At 40.4% G+C, this 16,265-nt stretch overlaps 2 protein-coding genes across 2 annotated transcripts; both read left to right on the forward strand.

The window, feature by feature from the left end:
• Nucleotides 1-119: 119 nt before the first annotated feature.
• LOC115597847 (ubinuclein-2-like) lies at nt 120-3,584 on the forward strand. The gene is made up of 2 exons (XM_030444889.1): nt 120-410; nt 3,296-3,584. Exons 1-2 carry the CDS (start codon nt 294-296, stop codon nt 3,566-3,568), a joined length of 390 nt encoding a protein of 129 aa, XP_030300749.1. The 5' UTR covers nt 120-293; the 3' UTR covers nt 3,569-3,584.
• MRPL15 (mitochondrial ribosomal protein L15) lies at nt 3,484-15,756 on the forward strand. Its single transcript, XM_008497553.2, has 6 exons — nt 3,484-3,717; nt 7,212-7,369; nt 9,921-10,086; nt 10,603-10,726; nt 11,928-12,308; nt 13,649-15,756. Exons 1-5 carry the CDS (start codon nt 3,619-3,621, stop codon nt 12,263-12,265), a joined length of 885 nt encoding a protein of 294 aa, XP_008495775.1. The 5' UTR covers nt 3,484-3,618; the 3' UTR covers nt 12,266-12,308; nt 13,649-15,756.
• The last annotated feature ends 509 nt before the right edge of the window (nt 15,757-16,265 follow it).

Raw genomic sequence — 16,265 nt, forward strand, 5'->3', positions numbered from 1 at the left:
AGCGCGGAGCGGGGGGCGGGAGTGGGGACTCGGCCCCCTCAACGCTCCGCGTCCATCCCGCTCCCGGGTAACCCCTCCCTGCCCTGCCCCGGGGCTCATCCCGGGGGAGCAGCCGCCCCCCCGTAGAGCGGGAGCCCGGAGGTGGCGGCAGGGCCCAGGGGAGCCGTTGTCACCGGTGGCCGCGGGGCAGCGAGCCCGCCCGTGAGCGGGCGCCTCTGAGGTAAAGATTAACGCGGAGCACGCCCAGCGACCCTTGATTCCCCCTTCTTCGGTGTTGTGCGTGCCTCCCCGGCATGCTGCGTGTGAGAGCTCCGGGAGCTGCTGAAGGGCTCCGGGGTGAACCGGCGGCAGCGCATGCCTGCGGGGGATACCCCTCCGGAGAATGCTGGTGTAATGAGAACCGACAAGAGGTCTGCAGACACCGTGTCTGTCTTCAGGTTTCCGGTGGTTTCGACGTGTTTGAACTGTCGTTCACCTTTAAGAATGCCTTTCAAATAGCCAGAAGTGTCTGCAAGATGACATTGCACTGTATTACAGTCTTAGTTTCTGCATGTCTGTGGCTGGTTTGACTGTAAAAATCATTTTAATGCTCTTTATATACCTTTTATTATAAGGCTTGGGGGAAAAAAAAGGGAAATGACAGTATTCATTTAATAATAAATATTATATCAAGTAATAATATATAATATAAATAATATCAAGTAAAGTATCAAAATAAAAGACATAGACCTGTAAATATAAAATATCGAGTCCTGGGAAGCAGGAAAATCAAGCAGCATTGTTAGGCAGAACTCATTTGTCCTCATCAGATCAGCTGCTTTCATCACTACATTAAATCTCTGGGCTTACAGTCAAGAAGTCAATGATTCTTTTTCATCTTGAAATGTATTGGGCTATTCAGGCACTTTGTTCTGAAATTACTGGGTCATTCCAGTCCATTCCGAATACTCAGACCAGCTCTGAATAAGCACAGCAAACACATTTCTATCAAAAGGAGAGAGTTTGTTCTTTGTCTTCTATTCCATACATCTTTGTCAGATATTTCCGCCCAGAAAATCAATCTGCTCATTGTATGTGCCGAGTGGTTTCTGGCCAAAACGGATGCATTTTTGGCAGCTCAAACAGCAGCTGAATGCATGCTATGCTTCTTTCACATCCTTCCCACTGGCATGTTCCATACTTAGGAAGGGATGGATTTTTACAAAGGTTCTGCTCAAAAAATGTTGACATTTTTATCAGCACAGCTGCATAAAAAGTTTTGGAAAAGCCTTTGCACCAACTCTGTAACACTAAACGTACAGCTTCTTTTGTCACGATTGTTAGGCTGCTTTTATATGCAACATCTTGGCCAGGGGATCCCTGTTGCTAAAATTGCATTATTTTCACATACAGCGTTTTGTGTTTTGATTTATCTCTACTTTAGTGTGTGTAATTGCCTCATGTACTGCACTTGATTCAAATCTGCTAAGAAAATATAGTTTATGCGTAAGATACTTATAAAAGATTAGCAGCTTCACATAACATCAGTTGCTTATCAAATATGGCAAACTGTCCTATGACTTGCTATGACTCTTGCTGTAGAACATCTTTTTGGGACAAGAACAAAATTCTCTTACCTCTCTACCATGCTGTTTGCCATGTAAATATGACTTACATGATGTGGGCTGCTGATCAGCCTCCAGCCTAGGAGATCATCAGTCTGCTCACAATAACACTGAGCTTTTAATCTTTTGGTTGGTGTAGCTGGAATGATCTTAGAGTCATGGAATGGCTGGGGTTGGAAAGAACTTTAAAGATCATCCAGTTCTAATCCCCATGCCATAGGCAGGGACACCTCTCACTAGACCAGGTTGCTCAAAGCCCCATCCAACCTGGCCTTGAACACTTCCATGGAGGGGGCATCCACAACTTCTCTGAGCAACCTGTGCCAATGTCTCACCACCCTCACACTAAAAAATTTCTTCCTAATGCCTAACCTAAATCTGCCATCTTTCAGTCTGAAACAGTTCGTCCTTGTTGCATCACTACATGCCCTTGTAAAAAGCCCCTCCCTTGCTTTCCTGTAGGCCACTCTAGGGTCACCCCAGACCCTTCTCCAGCCTGAACAACCCTCACTCTCTCAGACTGTCTTCATAGGATAGGTGGTCCTACCCTTTGATGATCTTCATGGCCTCCTCTGGACTCTTTCCAACAGGTCTGTCTTTCCTGTCCTGATGACTCCACAGATGGATACAGTGCTCCTGGTGGGGTCTCACAAGAGCAGAGGGGGAGAGTCAGCCTTCCTTGACGTGCTGGTTATAGAATCATAGAATTTTCAGGGTTGGAAGGGACCTTTAGGATCATCTAGTTCCAACCCCCCTGGCCATGGCCAGGGACACCTCCCACCAGATCAGGTTGCTCAGAGCCCTGTCCAGCCTGACCTTAAAAGCTCTCAGGGATGGGGCTTCCATCACCTCTCTGGGCAACCTGTTCCAGTGTTTCACCACACTCATGGTGAAGAACTTCTTCCTAACTTCCAATCTAAATCTACCCTCCTCTAATTTTAAACCATCCCCCCTAGTTCAATAACTACCTGACATCCTGAAAAGTCCCTTACCAGCTTTCTTGTCAGCCCCTTCTTCTGGTGTTCCCTGAATTCCCTGAATTTCAGGCTGCTGCTCCCATGACTCGGGGCTTCTGGCAAAAGGTGAGCTGTGGATGTTTGCGAGCCAGACAGGAGTGGGGTGTCCTGTGTGGGCGTGGAGCAGTCACTTCCATTACAGGCTGATGTTTGAGGTACTGAGCTGCTGAAATACTGATGGAATTGCTGAACGCATCTGAATTATGACCTTTCAACAACTTGTAAGTTGACTGTCTCCTTACACTGTGTTAGCTATCATCAGTGATGCTTCCCTACCTAATTTCAGGGTTCGGCAGCGAGAGCTTTACAAGGCAAAGCATGCTCTGTATTAAGGGGTTTTCTGTATCCTGGTGGCCAAAACAGACTTAGATAAGGGGGGTGTCCATGCCAGCATTTCATGTGTATTATTGGTACGCTTGGGGTTTTGTTTGTTTGTTTGTTTTTAAGCTATGTAGATTTCACACCAAAATTCACTCATTTCCGCAGCATCATTTTCATCCCACCCTTATTTACTCCCAACACCAGTGCGACCTTTTCTCAGCCATGTCACCTGAAGCAGGACTGACAACCGGCTACTACCCCGAGAAGCACCGGGTCACTCCCCAGGGGAACCGAGCAGCCTTCCCACTCCCTCTCTTCCCTGCCTAAACTTCCCCAATTCACTTCTTCCCTCAGGTAAGAGCGAAACCTCTCTCCTCGGCTGACCCGCCCGGGCGCACCGCGGGCATAAACCACCGGGCTGGCCCATCCCCGACCCCAGGCTCAGCCTCAGAACCGACGCATCGGCCCAAACCGCAGAAACAGCCCGATCCCGCCTCATCCCGCCTCATCCCGCCTCATCCCGCCTCATCCCGCCTCATCCCGCCTCCTTCCGCGCCCCGCCGGACGGGCAGGCTACACGACACTGTTGGGAAGGAGCGGGAGGCGCGGTTTACGGTTCTGCCGTAAAGCAGCTCGGCCGAGGAAGCGTCGCTGTCGCCCTTGGGAGCTGAGGGGACATGAGCGGGATCGTGGGGAATAAGGCCCTGGAGATGCTCCGCTCCCTGCCCAGGGTCAGTCTGGCCAACCTAAGGCCTAGCCCAGGCTCCAAGAAAAGGGTGAGTGCTCGTAGCTTGTCGGGTGGGTGTCGGGGACGCTTTTCCTGCGGCGGCAGGGCACGCCCGGCCCTGGTGGCGGCTGCCTCGGGGGATGCCAGGAAGCCTTTGGAGGGGGTTCCCAGGAGAGCAGTGTGGCCGGAACAGGGGTGAGAAGGCAAAAGTGTGGGTGGTGGTGCTGTGTTTGATGGCCCTGGTGTTGCTCTCTGCATGTTTTGCAGCCGGGGTGTGTGTAGGGGTGTCCCCACGGAGAACTGGCTGGTGAGAGGCCCTAGCTCAGGGCTGTCAGTTGTGGGATGGGCGGAAACAGGGGAAAAGTACGGAATGCCAAGTGTTTATGGGGTGGGGGGATGCATTTGGAAAAGGAAAGTTAAAAGGGTTAACAAGGAGTGAGATGTTAGCCAGTGCTTCTTGTTGCTGTTGATTTCTCAGAAGCAAAGTTGAGTATTCTCTTCCCTGTCTCCTTGGGAAGTGAGAGATGAGTAAAGGAAAGAAACCAGGAAGCAAAGCATCTGTTTTGGGGGAAATAGCAGTGAACGAGGTTCAAGGGATAAAGTCATAGGAAGAGAACTGACAGGAAGCACCAAGCAGCACTGCCCTGTCCATGCCCAAGGCTCCCTCGAGCTGCCAGCATCTCGTGAGTGCTGCATAGATGTACCCCTTTAAACCTGTGACAGAAGAGTAGAAATTCTTCCCCCTTGGAGCTGTTGAGGTTCCACTGCTAAGTTACTTCACTTGCAGCTGTGAATGGTCGGGCCAAGCAGAGCTGGAAGGAGCAGCCCTGTACAGGGTGGCAGTGGTGGTTCCTAAGGTTCTACAAACTAATCCAGGCTCCCTGACAATATTTTCAGGCTTAGTGTGAGATAGTCTGAGTTTGAGGTTACTATAAGTGATGTTTTCAAGGTAGTCTTTGGTCTCAGGACCTTTTGTTTGCCAAGGTAGCTGTTTGGTTTATGAAAACTTTTTTTTTTTTAATTCTTGAAAGTAGATATTTTTGTATGCTATCTTTAGCAATTAACTTACGACTCCACATAGGAAATTAACATTTTCCCCCAAGTTCCTGCTAACTGTGTTTTCAGTTAGCACAAGTGACCTCAGCTCTGTTTCTCTGTTGTTTTTCTTTTGATGTCTGACAACATTACTCAGTGATCAATGAAGTTCTCCGAGTTGCAGATTTAAGAACATTTGACTTGACAAACAGAAGTTGCAGGGGAAAAAAGTTCTGATTGGCTCCTCTGACAATCTAAAATCTGGCCAGTGTGTTAATTACAGTCCATTTGTGACCAGGCATGTTCAGTGTATCTGTGTTAATTAAAGTCACCAACTAAAGTTGTGCATGGGCAGCTGCCAGAAAGGGTGGGCCAGCTGTGTCCTCTCTCTGCCTCCAGGTGCTCACACCCACTCTGTATTTTTGTACTGCTGCTAGAGGCTGTGTGGTTAGCCAGAGCAGGGAACTAAAGTAGGTGAAAACCAGCTAGACAAAAAGTGGTTTTCATCTAATTTAGTTCCCTGAAATCTCCAAAGAAGAGCTGCAGACAGCTGTTTCTGTTTGAACAAGAGGTGCTGTCAGTGAAAAAGTACAGCATAAAACTCCACTGGAACTCTGTATTATTGAGTATTAATACAGGTAAGCTGTGCTTCTTATGTTAGCTGATGTTTTAAATATATCTTTTTCTGATGTCTGCACTGACTTTTCTACTAATATTTCAATACATGTTACATGCTCCATAACTTTGGAAAACTTAATAGATACAATAAAGAACATTTTTAAGATGTTTTCTGTATTATATTGTTAAATATAATTTTAAAAATATGGTTTTGTGGTGTACTGAGAGGGTGATCAGACATTGGAATGGGCTGCCCAGGGAAGTAGTGGATTCTCTGTCCCTGGAGATATTTAAAAAGAGACTGGATGTGGCACTCAGTGCCATGGTCTGGTAACTGCAGTGGTAGTAGATCAAGGGTTGGACTCGATGATCCCTGAGGTCCCTTCCAACCCAGCCAATTCTATGATTCTATGAATGTAGTGATCAGTTTTCACACCTGAGTTTTACTCTGTGCTGCAGTCTTAACTGCCTGTACTGATTGGCAGGATTAGGGGCACCTAAAGTTTAGCTGAGTGTTGAATAAAAAACCCAAGAAAGTGAAGAGGCTTGTTCTCTTTAGTAGTGAATTACTTACATTAATATTGATCCAGCAATGACTATGCTGTTAATTAGCAAAAGTTACCTTATAAGCAGTACAAGTACTGTTCAGAAAGTCTTGCTTTTTATGTCTCCTAGCCTGACTCATATTCATATTTCCATCACAATGGAAAATAGCAAATGTGTGAATTGTGTCCTGCAGATAGGAGACTAGTTAGCCAGGTGACATTGCTCCTTCAACATGTGTGCACACCTCAGGGAATGTTATTTGGAATGGGAAAACCTTTGAAAGATCAAATGGATCCATCAGAGTGATTCCCAGCTGTGACTGTGCCTCAGGGAGCTGGACAGTGAGCTCTGCTGCCCTGTGTGTTATGACAGTGAGATTATGGGGCTTGTGGCTCTGTCATATCCCTGAGAAAGTGTGGAAAAATCAAAAGTGAGCCTTAGTGCTGCAAATTCTTCATTATGGGAATTAAGTGAAGGCACCCTGCATGGAAAACTTTGGTAAGGGTGAGCTGGCACTGCCTCATTTAATAGCAGTCACTCCCAGCTGCTCATTTCCACCTTTGCTTACTGCTTGTTTTGTAATCCTATAGATATTTGCATACCCCTGAGCTGTACTGAATGGTGCAACTAGCCTGGACTTAAAACAATATTTAAATTAGTTTTTTTTTTAATTTACTTTTGCTTATCTTTGTTATCTCATTCACTGTTTAGCTATGCTGGTGCAGATAGGAGGACAGTGCATAACTATTGCTGAACTGTGACTTAAGACTGCAATACTAATTTAAAGTATTCAGGAAACTAACAGCTTAATATCAATCTTTGTATTTTCGCACTTTTATTATTTTTAAAACTATCTTCTCCTCTGGTTTGTAGTCAAGTAGAAATAGCACCAGTTGCAGATTCTTTAGAAAGTATGAGTCCATTAAAAAATAACATAGCCTGTTCTTCTCCCTTCCCCTTTATGTACAATTAATTTTTTTTTTATCATCACTGTTAGGCAATTTCTGAGCACTGAGTGACTTTCTCATGAAATAGGAGGAAATATCAATAGTTAATTCATGAGAACTGTCTAACTTGCTGAATGCAGAGTACTAAGAGGCAGGATTAAATACTAGTATAGTGTTGCTTCCATTGCATTATGAGTTCATGAAAACTTCCAAAGTGTTTGTGGCATCTGCCTAGGCTCTGCAAGAATCACTGTAACTGTCTTTCTGAGTCTTCCCCCTAGTAAAGAGCTATCTCTGAATCAACATTCCTCTCAGCTGTTTTTATCTCTGCAATCTTATGTTTTATAGATAGTTACCTCCAAAGTAGTTGACAAAATGTATCCTGTGTTGTTTTCAGGAGAGAAGACGTGGCCGTGGAAGATACGGAGGTAGAAAGTGTGGTCGGGGACACAAAGGAGAAAGACAAAGAGGAAATCGTCCCCGATTAGGCTTTGAGGGTGGTCAAACTCCATTTTACTTAGTCATACCAAAATATGGATTTAATGAGGGACATAGGTAAGTTTCTTCACATTAATTCAGCAATGAATCATTATCTCCTTTTCTTGATCTTTCTTCTGAAGCCAAAATCTAAATGCACCAAACCAGGCCTGACTGTAAATGAGGCATGCTTCTTGGATAGTTAGCTTCCTTACCAGCAGAACCTCACATTTCTTGTGGGATGATTTTATTTATTAATTTATTTTATTTATTGTTGTTTTACAGATCTACTTATTTACCCTTTTCTTGGCATAACCATTCATATGTAGCAGTTACTCTTCCTCCTTCTGAGTGCATTTTTCCTTTCAGACCACTCCATACTCCATACTCCATACAGAAAAATATGTTTCTCCTATTTCTCTGTCTGCACGGCAGATAACTGGCTGAACTGACTAGGAAGAGTCCCATTGACTTGTCTGAGGATGTTGGGTATGGAGGTGTAATCCAAAGCTTTGCTTTATTATTTTTCTTTGCATTATTCACCTGAAACTCTGATCTGTTGGCTAGCCAGACAGTTCTGCTTCTCTTCATGACTCTTACTATTTCAGCCCTGCAACACTGCAGTCTTTGTCTGTCTGCCCTCCATTTGTTCCACCTGGGATCTTAACAAGCTCTTTAATGCCAAATCTATTGGATGAAGCCATAAAGTCATGTTTCACAATTGTTCTCCTCAGACACTTTGCTTTGTTTGACATTTCTGTCCCCTTTTCACATTGTGCTTCTTTGTGCCATGTTCTTTCAGCTTTTTAATGTTTGAAATTATTCTTCTAGCCATTTGCTGTTCTTACTGGAGATCTGTATGGCAGACCTGGGGTTTTGTTGTTGTCTAAAGCTGTTTGTTTTGTGGTTTTTTTTTTCTAAAATGGCATATGTGTTATCTTGGAAATTAACTGTTTTGTTGCCTTTAGATGTGGTCATGAAATCATTGTATGGGTACAGAAGTTTATAAGCAAAATTGTTATAACAAAAATGTGTCGCACCTACTGGACAGTTAAAAAAATGAAAGGATTGAAGTGTGAATTTTTTTGTGAATTGTTAAACTTACAGATTGATTTTATGTTTCATTTGCTGTTGTAACTTCATCAAATGGCTGTGCAATTTTGTATTTCCATTCCTTATGCATGCAGTATAACCTACAGACCTTCTTCTGGTGACCGAAGGTGTTCTCAGTCAGTCTTACTAGTTTTGAAGTGTGAACTATATTTCTGAGTACTGTTATTTCTTCCTGTTTACTTAACTTCTTTGGGGAGTGAGAAGCACTTCTGATAGTTGAAGGCACAGTATAGGTCTGCAGTCCCACAAAGGAAATGCTGCAAAATGCAGACACTGAGCTTCCTATGTTAACAGTGGTCACAAGTTCATGAATAGCCAAGAGCAAAAATCCAAGTCTCTGCACTGGTAAGAAATTAATGCTGGTTTAGCTGCATCTGCCAGCACATAGAAACAAAAAGAGTACTCTGATTTCCTTCTAATGTGTTTGGTAAAGTTTCACTGCCAGGCTACTTTAAATATTTTTTTCTAATGAGCATTGTAAGTGCACCTGAGAGAGGCTGTCATGCTGACATGGGAGCATGCTGAGCAATGTCTCTGCCTTTTATCTTCACCTTGCTCTTCTTTCAGCCTGCAGTGGTTTTCTTTTTTGAACTTTTGCTCTGTTAGGAACTGACAGTGCAAATTCTGTTGCTTGCCTTGTCTTACTTGGCTTGCCAGTAAGCTTCTTGGGTTTTTTCTGCTGCCACAGACAAGCTTCCAATAGCAGTGAGTAAACTGTGGGAGAAAGTTTTGAATAAATGAAATGCAGTAGGCATAAGCAGTGGGAAAGCTACTTGAAGGATTGGCTTGTATAGTAAAATTAGGACTTCATAAAATGCAAAAGCAGATTCTCCTGAAGCTGATGGCTGTTGGCAAAATATTCCAGTTTCCTGTGAGAATATGGGTTACTGTCTATATTCTCAATATTTCTCTCGATGCTATTTTGAGGAAGGTTCTGTTCAGTGCTTGTGAAATGTTAGGTACTGTGGGACTAAAACCTCTTTTTTGATATAGGCAAGCTATGCAGGAGTATGTACAGGGTTTGGGTGATACTCTTGACTAAGTTTGTATAGGTGGGGAGAGTATGTTTGGTTTTGACTGTATTTTTTTGGTCAGATTTTCGGAATGTATCAGTGAAGCTATCAAGCTGAATTTACTTTGAAGATGGTAGTTATATAGAGTCATGTTGGTTTACCAAGAAATGCTGATACTTCAGTTTCTGAATCTTCTTTTTGCTTCCTTAAACCAGAAGTTAGGGAAATATTCTGGAGTAAATTGAGGTCAGCAACAGTGAAATGATTGATACTGAATTTGAGGTAGGAGCTGTCTGAGCAAACCTGAATGCGTAGCGGTGTCCTTGCACTGTAACCAGGGCATGTACTTGCACAAAATAAAATTTTGGCTTATGGATGTTTAAACATTTCCTTGGTAGTCTTAGGAGTAGGTAGAAAATGGAATAGAGTGTGCTGTATCCCAGTTGACCAGTTCCTATTAAAGCTTCAATTTTGTAAATTTTTCTCTCTTTTCCTCTCCCCAGCCGCAGACGTCAGTACCAACCACTCAGTCTTCAGAGGCTGCAGTACCTCATTGATTTGGGTAGAGTTGACCCCACACAACCAATAGACTTAACACAGCTCACTAATGCCAGAGGTGTAACAGTGCAGCCTCTCAAAAGGGATTATGGTGTCCAGCTGGTGGAGGAGGTATGCATACCAGATACTTTGTACTTATTACTAATCGGAATAAAGCCTCGGGTTTTCATTTTTACCATACTAGCCTGTCAGATTGTCCTTCCCCTGTTTTGGAAGCACTTTTGGTTTTCTAAATTAGTTCTGTGAGATTTTTGCGGCAGTAGATCCACTAGAGGGCACTGTGTGTTCACAAAAAAACCAAACAACAACCCACCGAAAAAACCCAGGATGATGTTTTAAGAACTGAGACGCTAGAAAAACAATAGTTAAGGGGCATGTAACAAGAGGTTGAACAAGTATTTTGCAACGGAAAACTTCAATGTATGTATTTGTAAATGTATGAATATTTAAATATTGAATTGCGTTGAACCCAGGTGACAATGTGAGAGCAGTTTGGTTTCCTGTCTTGGTGCAGGGAACAGACAAATCATAAGATTTTGCAGGATGAATGTTTCTTACAACTTTGTAGAGAAGAATAAATGTATGTCTTAAAATACTCATTTTAATGTTACTCTGATGTGTGTACAGGGTGCTGATATCTTTGCAGCAAAAGTAAATATTGAAGTGCAGAGGGCATCTGAATTAGCAATTGCAGCCATAGAAAAAAATGGAGGTGTTGTAACAACATCCTTCTATGATCCAAGGAGTTTGGGTAAGAGTTTATTTTCATTTCTGACTTTTTTTTTTTTAATGTGTGAAGATAGTATGATCCAAATCAAAGTTTAAAACATAGTTCTTATTGGAAAATCTATTCTAAAAGCTTCCAGAACACACTGTTATACAAATGTTGAACTGTAATGCATCCTTAGTTTTACTGGTTTTAATCATTCATCTGTTTAGCCCTACCAGTGTCAGTCATTTGTCAATTATCCAATTAAAGAAATCCAAGTAGCTTTCTAAATAGAGGAACTAATAAAAGATGGTTTCTTTGAATTCCCATCTTCTAACTCTCAAATGTTTAATACTTTAAGAAAATTGAAGGAAAAATTACATGTAAAAATGCTGTGGATATTTATTTTTAATTTAAAGTACTTTTCCATTAAAGTGAGGAAATAAAAAACCAAGATCTAGAAGCTCAAAATCATTCAATTCAAAATGGCTATTGTTTTCACAACACTTTCACTGGAGAATGAGGCTTTGCTTTGCTTGGGGCTGCATCCTGCCTGGTATTCATTCATGCAGTTTTTATTGACAATAATGGAGCTTTCATGTGTGAATGAGGCTGAGGACAAGTGAAACAGACATTTTTAATGTGCAAAATATGATACAAGTTTTTTTTTTTTTCCAGTCCAGGAAATAATCAAAATATTAAGGTTAAAAATTTGCCAAACTTGGTAAAACTTGAGGAAGAGAGGCTAATCTCACAAATGACTACATTTGTGCACCATTGGTTATTCATTTGAAATTTTTGAAAGTATTTGAATATTTTGAAAGTATTTATTTGAAATACTCACAGACACACTAAATTTGACATTTATTGGCACACTGGAAATAGCCATGCAGCTGCCTTTCTTCTAAACTGGAATTCAGGCCTTTACATAAATGGTGGGATCTGGCTTAATTATTGTATCTCTCCAAGGTGGATGATCTAAATGTGTTAGAAAGAATTCATCCAGATTGTCATTAGAAATCCCACAGTTTTAAAACAGTTGTTTGTTTGAATTAGCAAAACTTGTAAAACACTATATAGTTCTCACCAAGAATATTCTTCAAGTTTGGTTTTTCACTTGATAGTTTTTACTATGAGTTTATTCATTTATTTAGCACAAAATGCTAGATAGTGTCTTTATGTAATGTCTTTAAATGTGTATTACAAAGCATAGCATCTAATTTTCTCTCACCTTTGCCCACAGAAATTTTATGCAAGCCAGTAGTGTTTTTTCTGCGTGGGCAGCCTATTCCAAAGAGAATGCTTCCACCTGAAGACCTGGTCCGTTACTACACGGATGCCAGGAATCGTGGGTACCTGGCAGATCCATCTAAGGTTGCAGAAGCCAGGCTTGAGCTTGCCAAGAAATATGGTTATGTCTTGCCAGACATAACCAAGGATGAACTCTTCAAAATGTTAAGCGCACGCAAGGATCCCAGGCAGATATTTTTTGGTCTTGCTCCAGGATGGATCGTGAACATGGCAGACAAGAAAATTCTGAAACCGACTGATGAGAGGCTGTTAAAATACTATAGCTCATGAGTTCAGGACTGGAGACAACTGCAGGTGTACAGGAAACATCTGGGTATGAAATAATGGATACAAAGTGTTGTTTGTTATTTTTAAGACTCCTGTTACACTAGACAAAACATAAATTTTTGTTTGTGTAATCTTCTAGTGTAGCTCTCGAGTTTTCTGTTGTCATAATGCAGTATCTGAAAAGTCTTAATGTTTGGAAACAGTGTAGAGTCTGGCATACAGTGTGTCTTCCAGAAGGTTTTCTTGTGATGTTTTTTCAGACAAAGCATTTTCATGTTGCATCTATTTCAGAGCATGATTCCAAAGAGTAACTTGACCTAATAATTAGTTTATTTTTACCATCCTCAGTTTAAAATTAGAAATATGGCTGCACAAAACTAATACTAATTTTGCAATCATATTACATAGCGTTATGTTTCTTGTTTGTAAATGGTGCCTTGACTCTGGGAAGTACAGAAGAATTCACTAACCTCTACAACTCCATAGGAATGATTTGGATTCTGCAACTGTCTTGAGCAGCATGAGATCTTGAGAGGTCTTGATCTTTGTCTTATTACTTTAGATGGAATTGAGAAAGACAGGGTGTGCAATTTAAATGAACTTTCTAAATTAAAAAAACCCAAACAAACCATAAACCCCCTATTTTTTATTGTCAGACATAAGTGTAATGTCATTAATACGAATGCATAGCAGAATGGATGAATGACAGTGACAGTAGATCATGTAGGTAGGGTGGGATGGACAAAGCACACAGTTAGGGTTTAGTTTTCAGCTTGACCACAGCTTGCATATGTGACAGTGGATAAATGAATTTAGGTGTTGTGGAAAGTTCTGAACAAATTACTTTTATTGAAAAGAGTATTTTAATCATAAAAATTTAACAGAGTCTTGAAAAATACTTTCCAAAAAATGTTTGTTTCATCAGTCTCTTCAGAACCCTGTATTATTACTATGCAAGAGTATTCTGGGTTTCATATGGAAGTTTGGTATTCGGTAGTTGGTATGATGAACCAGGTAGTAAACCGAAAAATGAGAAAGGAGATTAAGTTTATCAGAACTTAATTTGACTCCTTAGAAGTTAATGAGATGCTTTATAATTACATGAACTTTAATGGGAGATTAATTTGGCTTTTAAATTAAGTATTATTTGGTTATTAGCATGCAGAAAATTGTCTAGAAGACCAGAATGTAAGACTGAAGTCTTGCTTTCCAATTTTCACGTGCTTTTGGAAATGCTACTTACAGTTTCCTGTAATTGCCATCCTGTCTTGTAGGGGAAGCCCTCCATGTGTGTAACACCTGTATTTCATTTGTACACCTCAAGAGGAAAACAAACAAAAAAAAAGCAAACAAGAAAAAATTAAAAATGTCTTCTTTTTCTTTCAGAGAAGGACAAGAAGGGATGAAATTTTTACTGGTGTTTATCAACCAGCCCGGATTTTGGCTTCACTCAACAAACTGCCTTGTCAATTAATGAGCATCTGTAATCACAAAACAAAATAAACGAAGTCTTCTATTCTCATGCAGATTAAATAATGTAAAATCCAAATATTAATAAATAGAAATTCACTAATTTTTGACAATTTACTCTTCAGCTTCTATTGTTTCTTGTTAGTCTGTGTTAGATGCTATCAGTAATGGTTATTCTCCTGGATTGTTGTTTTAAGTATAGGTGAAACATAGCAAAACAAAATCAATATAAAATTGGATTGTGAATAGCAGGAATTTGGTCTTAGTGGTGTTAACATTCATATTTTATAAGGTGCACAACACTTTTTTGGCACTTTAATAGTAATACTGTGTGCCAAAAAAAGTATAGCTAGTGTTAACTTGAATGTGAAGTAAATAACTTTCTCACTTTAGATGTATCCTGTTCTGCATCCTGATGATTGTTGGTTTGGAAACTTAAATGACAAGCAATACTTTTTTTTTATGCTTTTTTTTTTTTTTTCCTTCTTTTTGTTATTACAATACTTATGCCTCCATTTGGGAAGGACTTGGAGGAGGGGAAGAGTATTTATTGCCTTCCCTTATTTGTACCATAATGTTTCTGTTTTTATGAATCGATTCACAATTGTATTTTGTGGAGGTGCTGGTACTCAACAGGAAAGCTACTTAACTGGAAGTGAAGAAGGAAGTTAGTCATATTAGTGAAGACCAGAAGACAAAAGTGTTTATGTATCATTGTGTATTTTTGGGAGGAGAAGAGGGGGGGAAGGCAACTTTGTTTCCATTCCTGCTCTTTGTATTAAGATGAACAAATTGCTCTCAGTGATTTTTTTTTTTTTTAATTACTTTTTTCAAATCTACTTTGATACACACACGCGTGCACACGCTGGTTTCTGTAGGTTTCTAAATGGTTTTCAGGTGAAAGGGTAACTTGGATAAAATGATAACAGTGAAAGAAAGAATGAAAACAGGAAACAGATGTCTGGTGACGTCGAGGGATTGGATAGCACTTATTCAGTGAACGACATGTTAGTCACAAAGCAGCTGTATCCTGGCTCTGATACTATAACACTACAAATACCTTGGAGCCAAAACAGCCACGTTCCACCAAATCCGGTCATTCTGCTTTATAAAGGTGATCTTTTATCATCTTATAATCAGAGAGGGCAGAAAGGGCTGTATGTTGCTTTATTTACAATATGCAGTGCTTGTCTTTTTTTCTCGCTTCTGTTTACAGTAGCTGGTATTTTATAATGGTTGTTCTGATTTTTATTTACTAGTGAAAAAAGTGGCAAGGCTATAGAGGATTTCCTGTTCATTTAATCTCATCAGGAACACAAATCTCCTGGCAACTGAATATGGAATTATCAAAAACAGAAGCAACTTATTGACAAGGTTTCTAATAAATTTGTAATAAACAGCCTTGCAGTGGACTGGTGTTTATATGAGGCTCAGACTCGCTGGCGCAAGACTCTAAGCCACCACTGGCATCTCAGGCGGTTCTTTTTACTTAGGAATATGTACCCTGTTTTCATGTTCGTAAGATAAATGATTGCCTTGGATATCCTGTTTTGATAGGGTTTTTTTCATACTCAACAATGTATTGCCCAGCACGAAGCACCCAATCTGCTGTAACCGGAAAAGCTCTGTCAAGTAGCTGAGGAGAAGAAACACTTGTGCAGTAAAATACTGAAAGGCATATCCATTTTTATCAACAACATTATGATTTCAGTGGTTCCTAGATAAAAATGATTTACATATCTGAGGCTGAAATCAAAATACAGGACTCTGAACAAGTGCATACCTTGTTCTATCACACCTTGGTAACTGAAAATCACCTATTATGAGATGGACTACTACCTCCAGTCAGCAATACTGCACTTGCAGGTGGCTGTCTGCAAACTTGAAGTGAAGCAAGTTGAAATAAATTAATTTCTCCTTCCACCTTTATGTATAACAACATGCTGGCTTTTGATTCATTATACTTTGTAGTATACTATTTGTGTTTAATAGTTGACTGTGCCATTCACTGATTTCCAAAAAAAGAAAAAAAAGGAATAAACAAATAAACTGATGTCCCTGATCTGTTTTTTTTTTCACTGGCAGTGTGCCAACATTGTTTTGACATGTGAGCATAATTGATGCTAGTGCTACAGGAAGTCATATAAAAGTGATCAATTATGAAGATAGCTTCCCATTGCTATTTTATTATTTTCTGGTTTATTACTAGAATTTAAAAAGCTGTGTAAAGCTAATTTGCAGTGTTGAATGCTCACAAGTTCTGTAAAAATTGTCTCTGGTTGGAAATTAATCCACAAGTTTAGTATTTTAAATATTTAGTTGTTTTAGTTACATATATATAAAATTAGAAAGATGCTGTGTCTGTCCAAAATAGCCATTATTTTAGTATTCCGTATGCAGATTTATTTTGTGAATTTTTTTGATCAGTGATCAGGTGGGAATAGTTTTACAAAACTTACTCTGTACTTCAGTTTATTCTGTTATGTTTGAGTTTCTGACAAGATGGGAGTTAAAAGTCCTGGAGTGGCAAAAT

The sequence above is a fragment of the Calypte anna genome, chromosome 2, assembly GCF_003957555.1.
Source record: "Calypte anna isolate BGI_N300 chromosome 2, bCalAnn1_v1.p, whole genome shotgun sequence".
NCBI classification, from domain to species: Eukaryota; Metazoa; Chordata; class Aves; order Apodiformes; family Trochilidae; genus Calypte; species Calypte anna.

What these genes read in the sequence shown, in the direction of transcription:
- LOC115597847 (XM_030444889.1), top strand. Translation starts at nt 294, where the DNA reads ATGCTGCGTGTGAGAGCTCCGGGAGCTGCTGAAGGGCTCCGGGGTGAA. An exon ending in GTAATGAGAACCGACAAGAG is followed by an intron (nt 411 to 3,295) that starts GTCTGCAGACAC and finishes TTCTTCCCTCAG; the next exon opens with GTAAGAGCGAAACCTCTCTC.
- MRPL15 (XM_008497553.2), top strand. Translation starts at nt 3,619, where the DNA reads ATGAGCGGGATCGTGGGGAATAAGGCCCTGGAGATGCTCCGCTCCCTG. An exon ending in GGATTTAATGAGGGACATAG is followed by an intron (nt 7,370 to 9,920) that starts GTAAGTTTCTTC and finishes TCCTCTCCCCAG; the next exon opens with CCGCAGACGTCAGTACCAAC. An exon ending in CTATGATCCAAGGAGTTTGG is followed by an intron (nt 10,727 to 11,927) that starts GTAAGAGTTTAT and finishes CTTTGCCCACAG; the next exon opens with AAATTTTATGCAAGCCAGTA.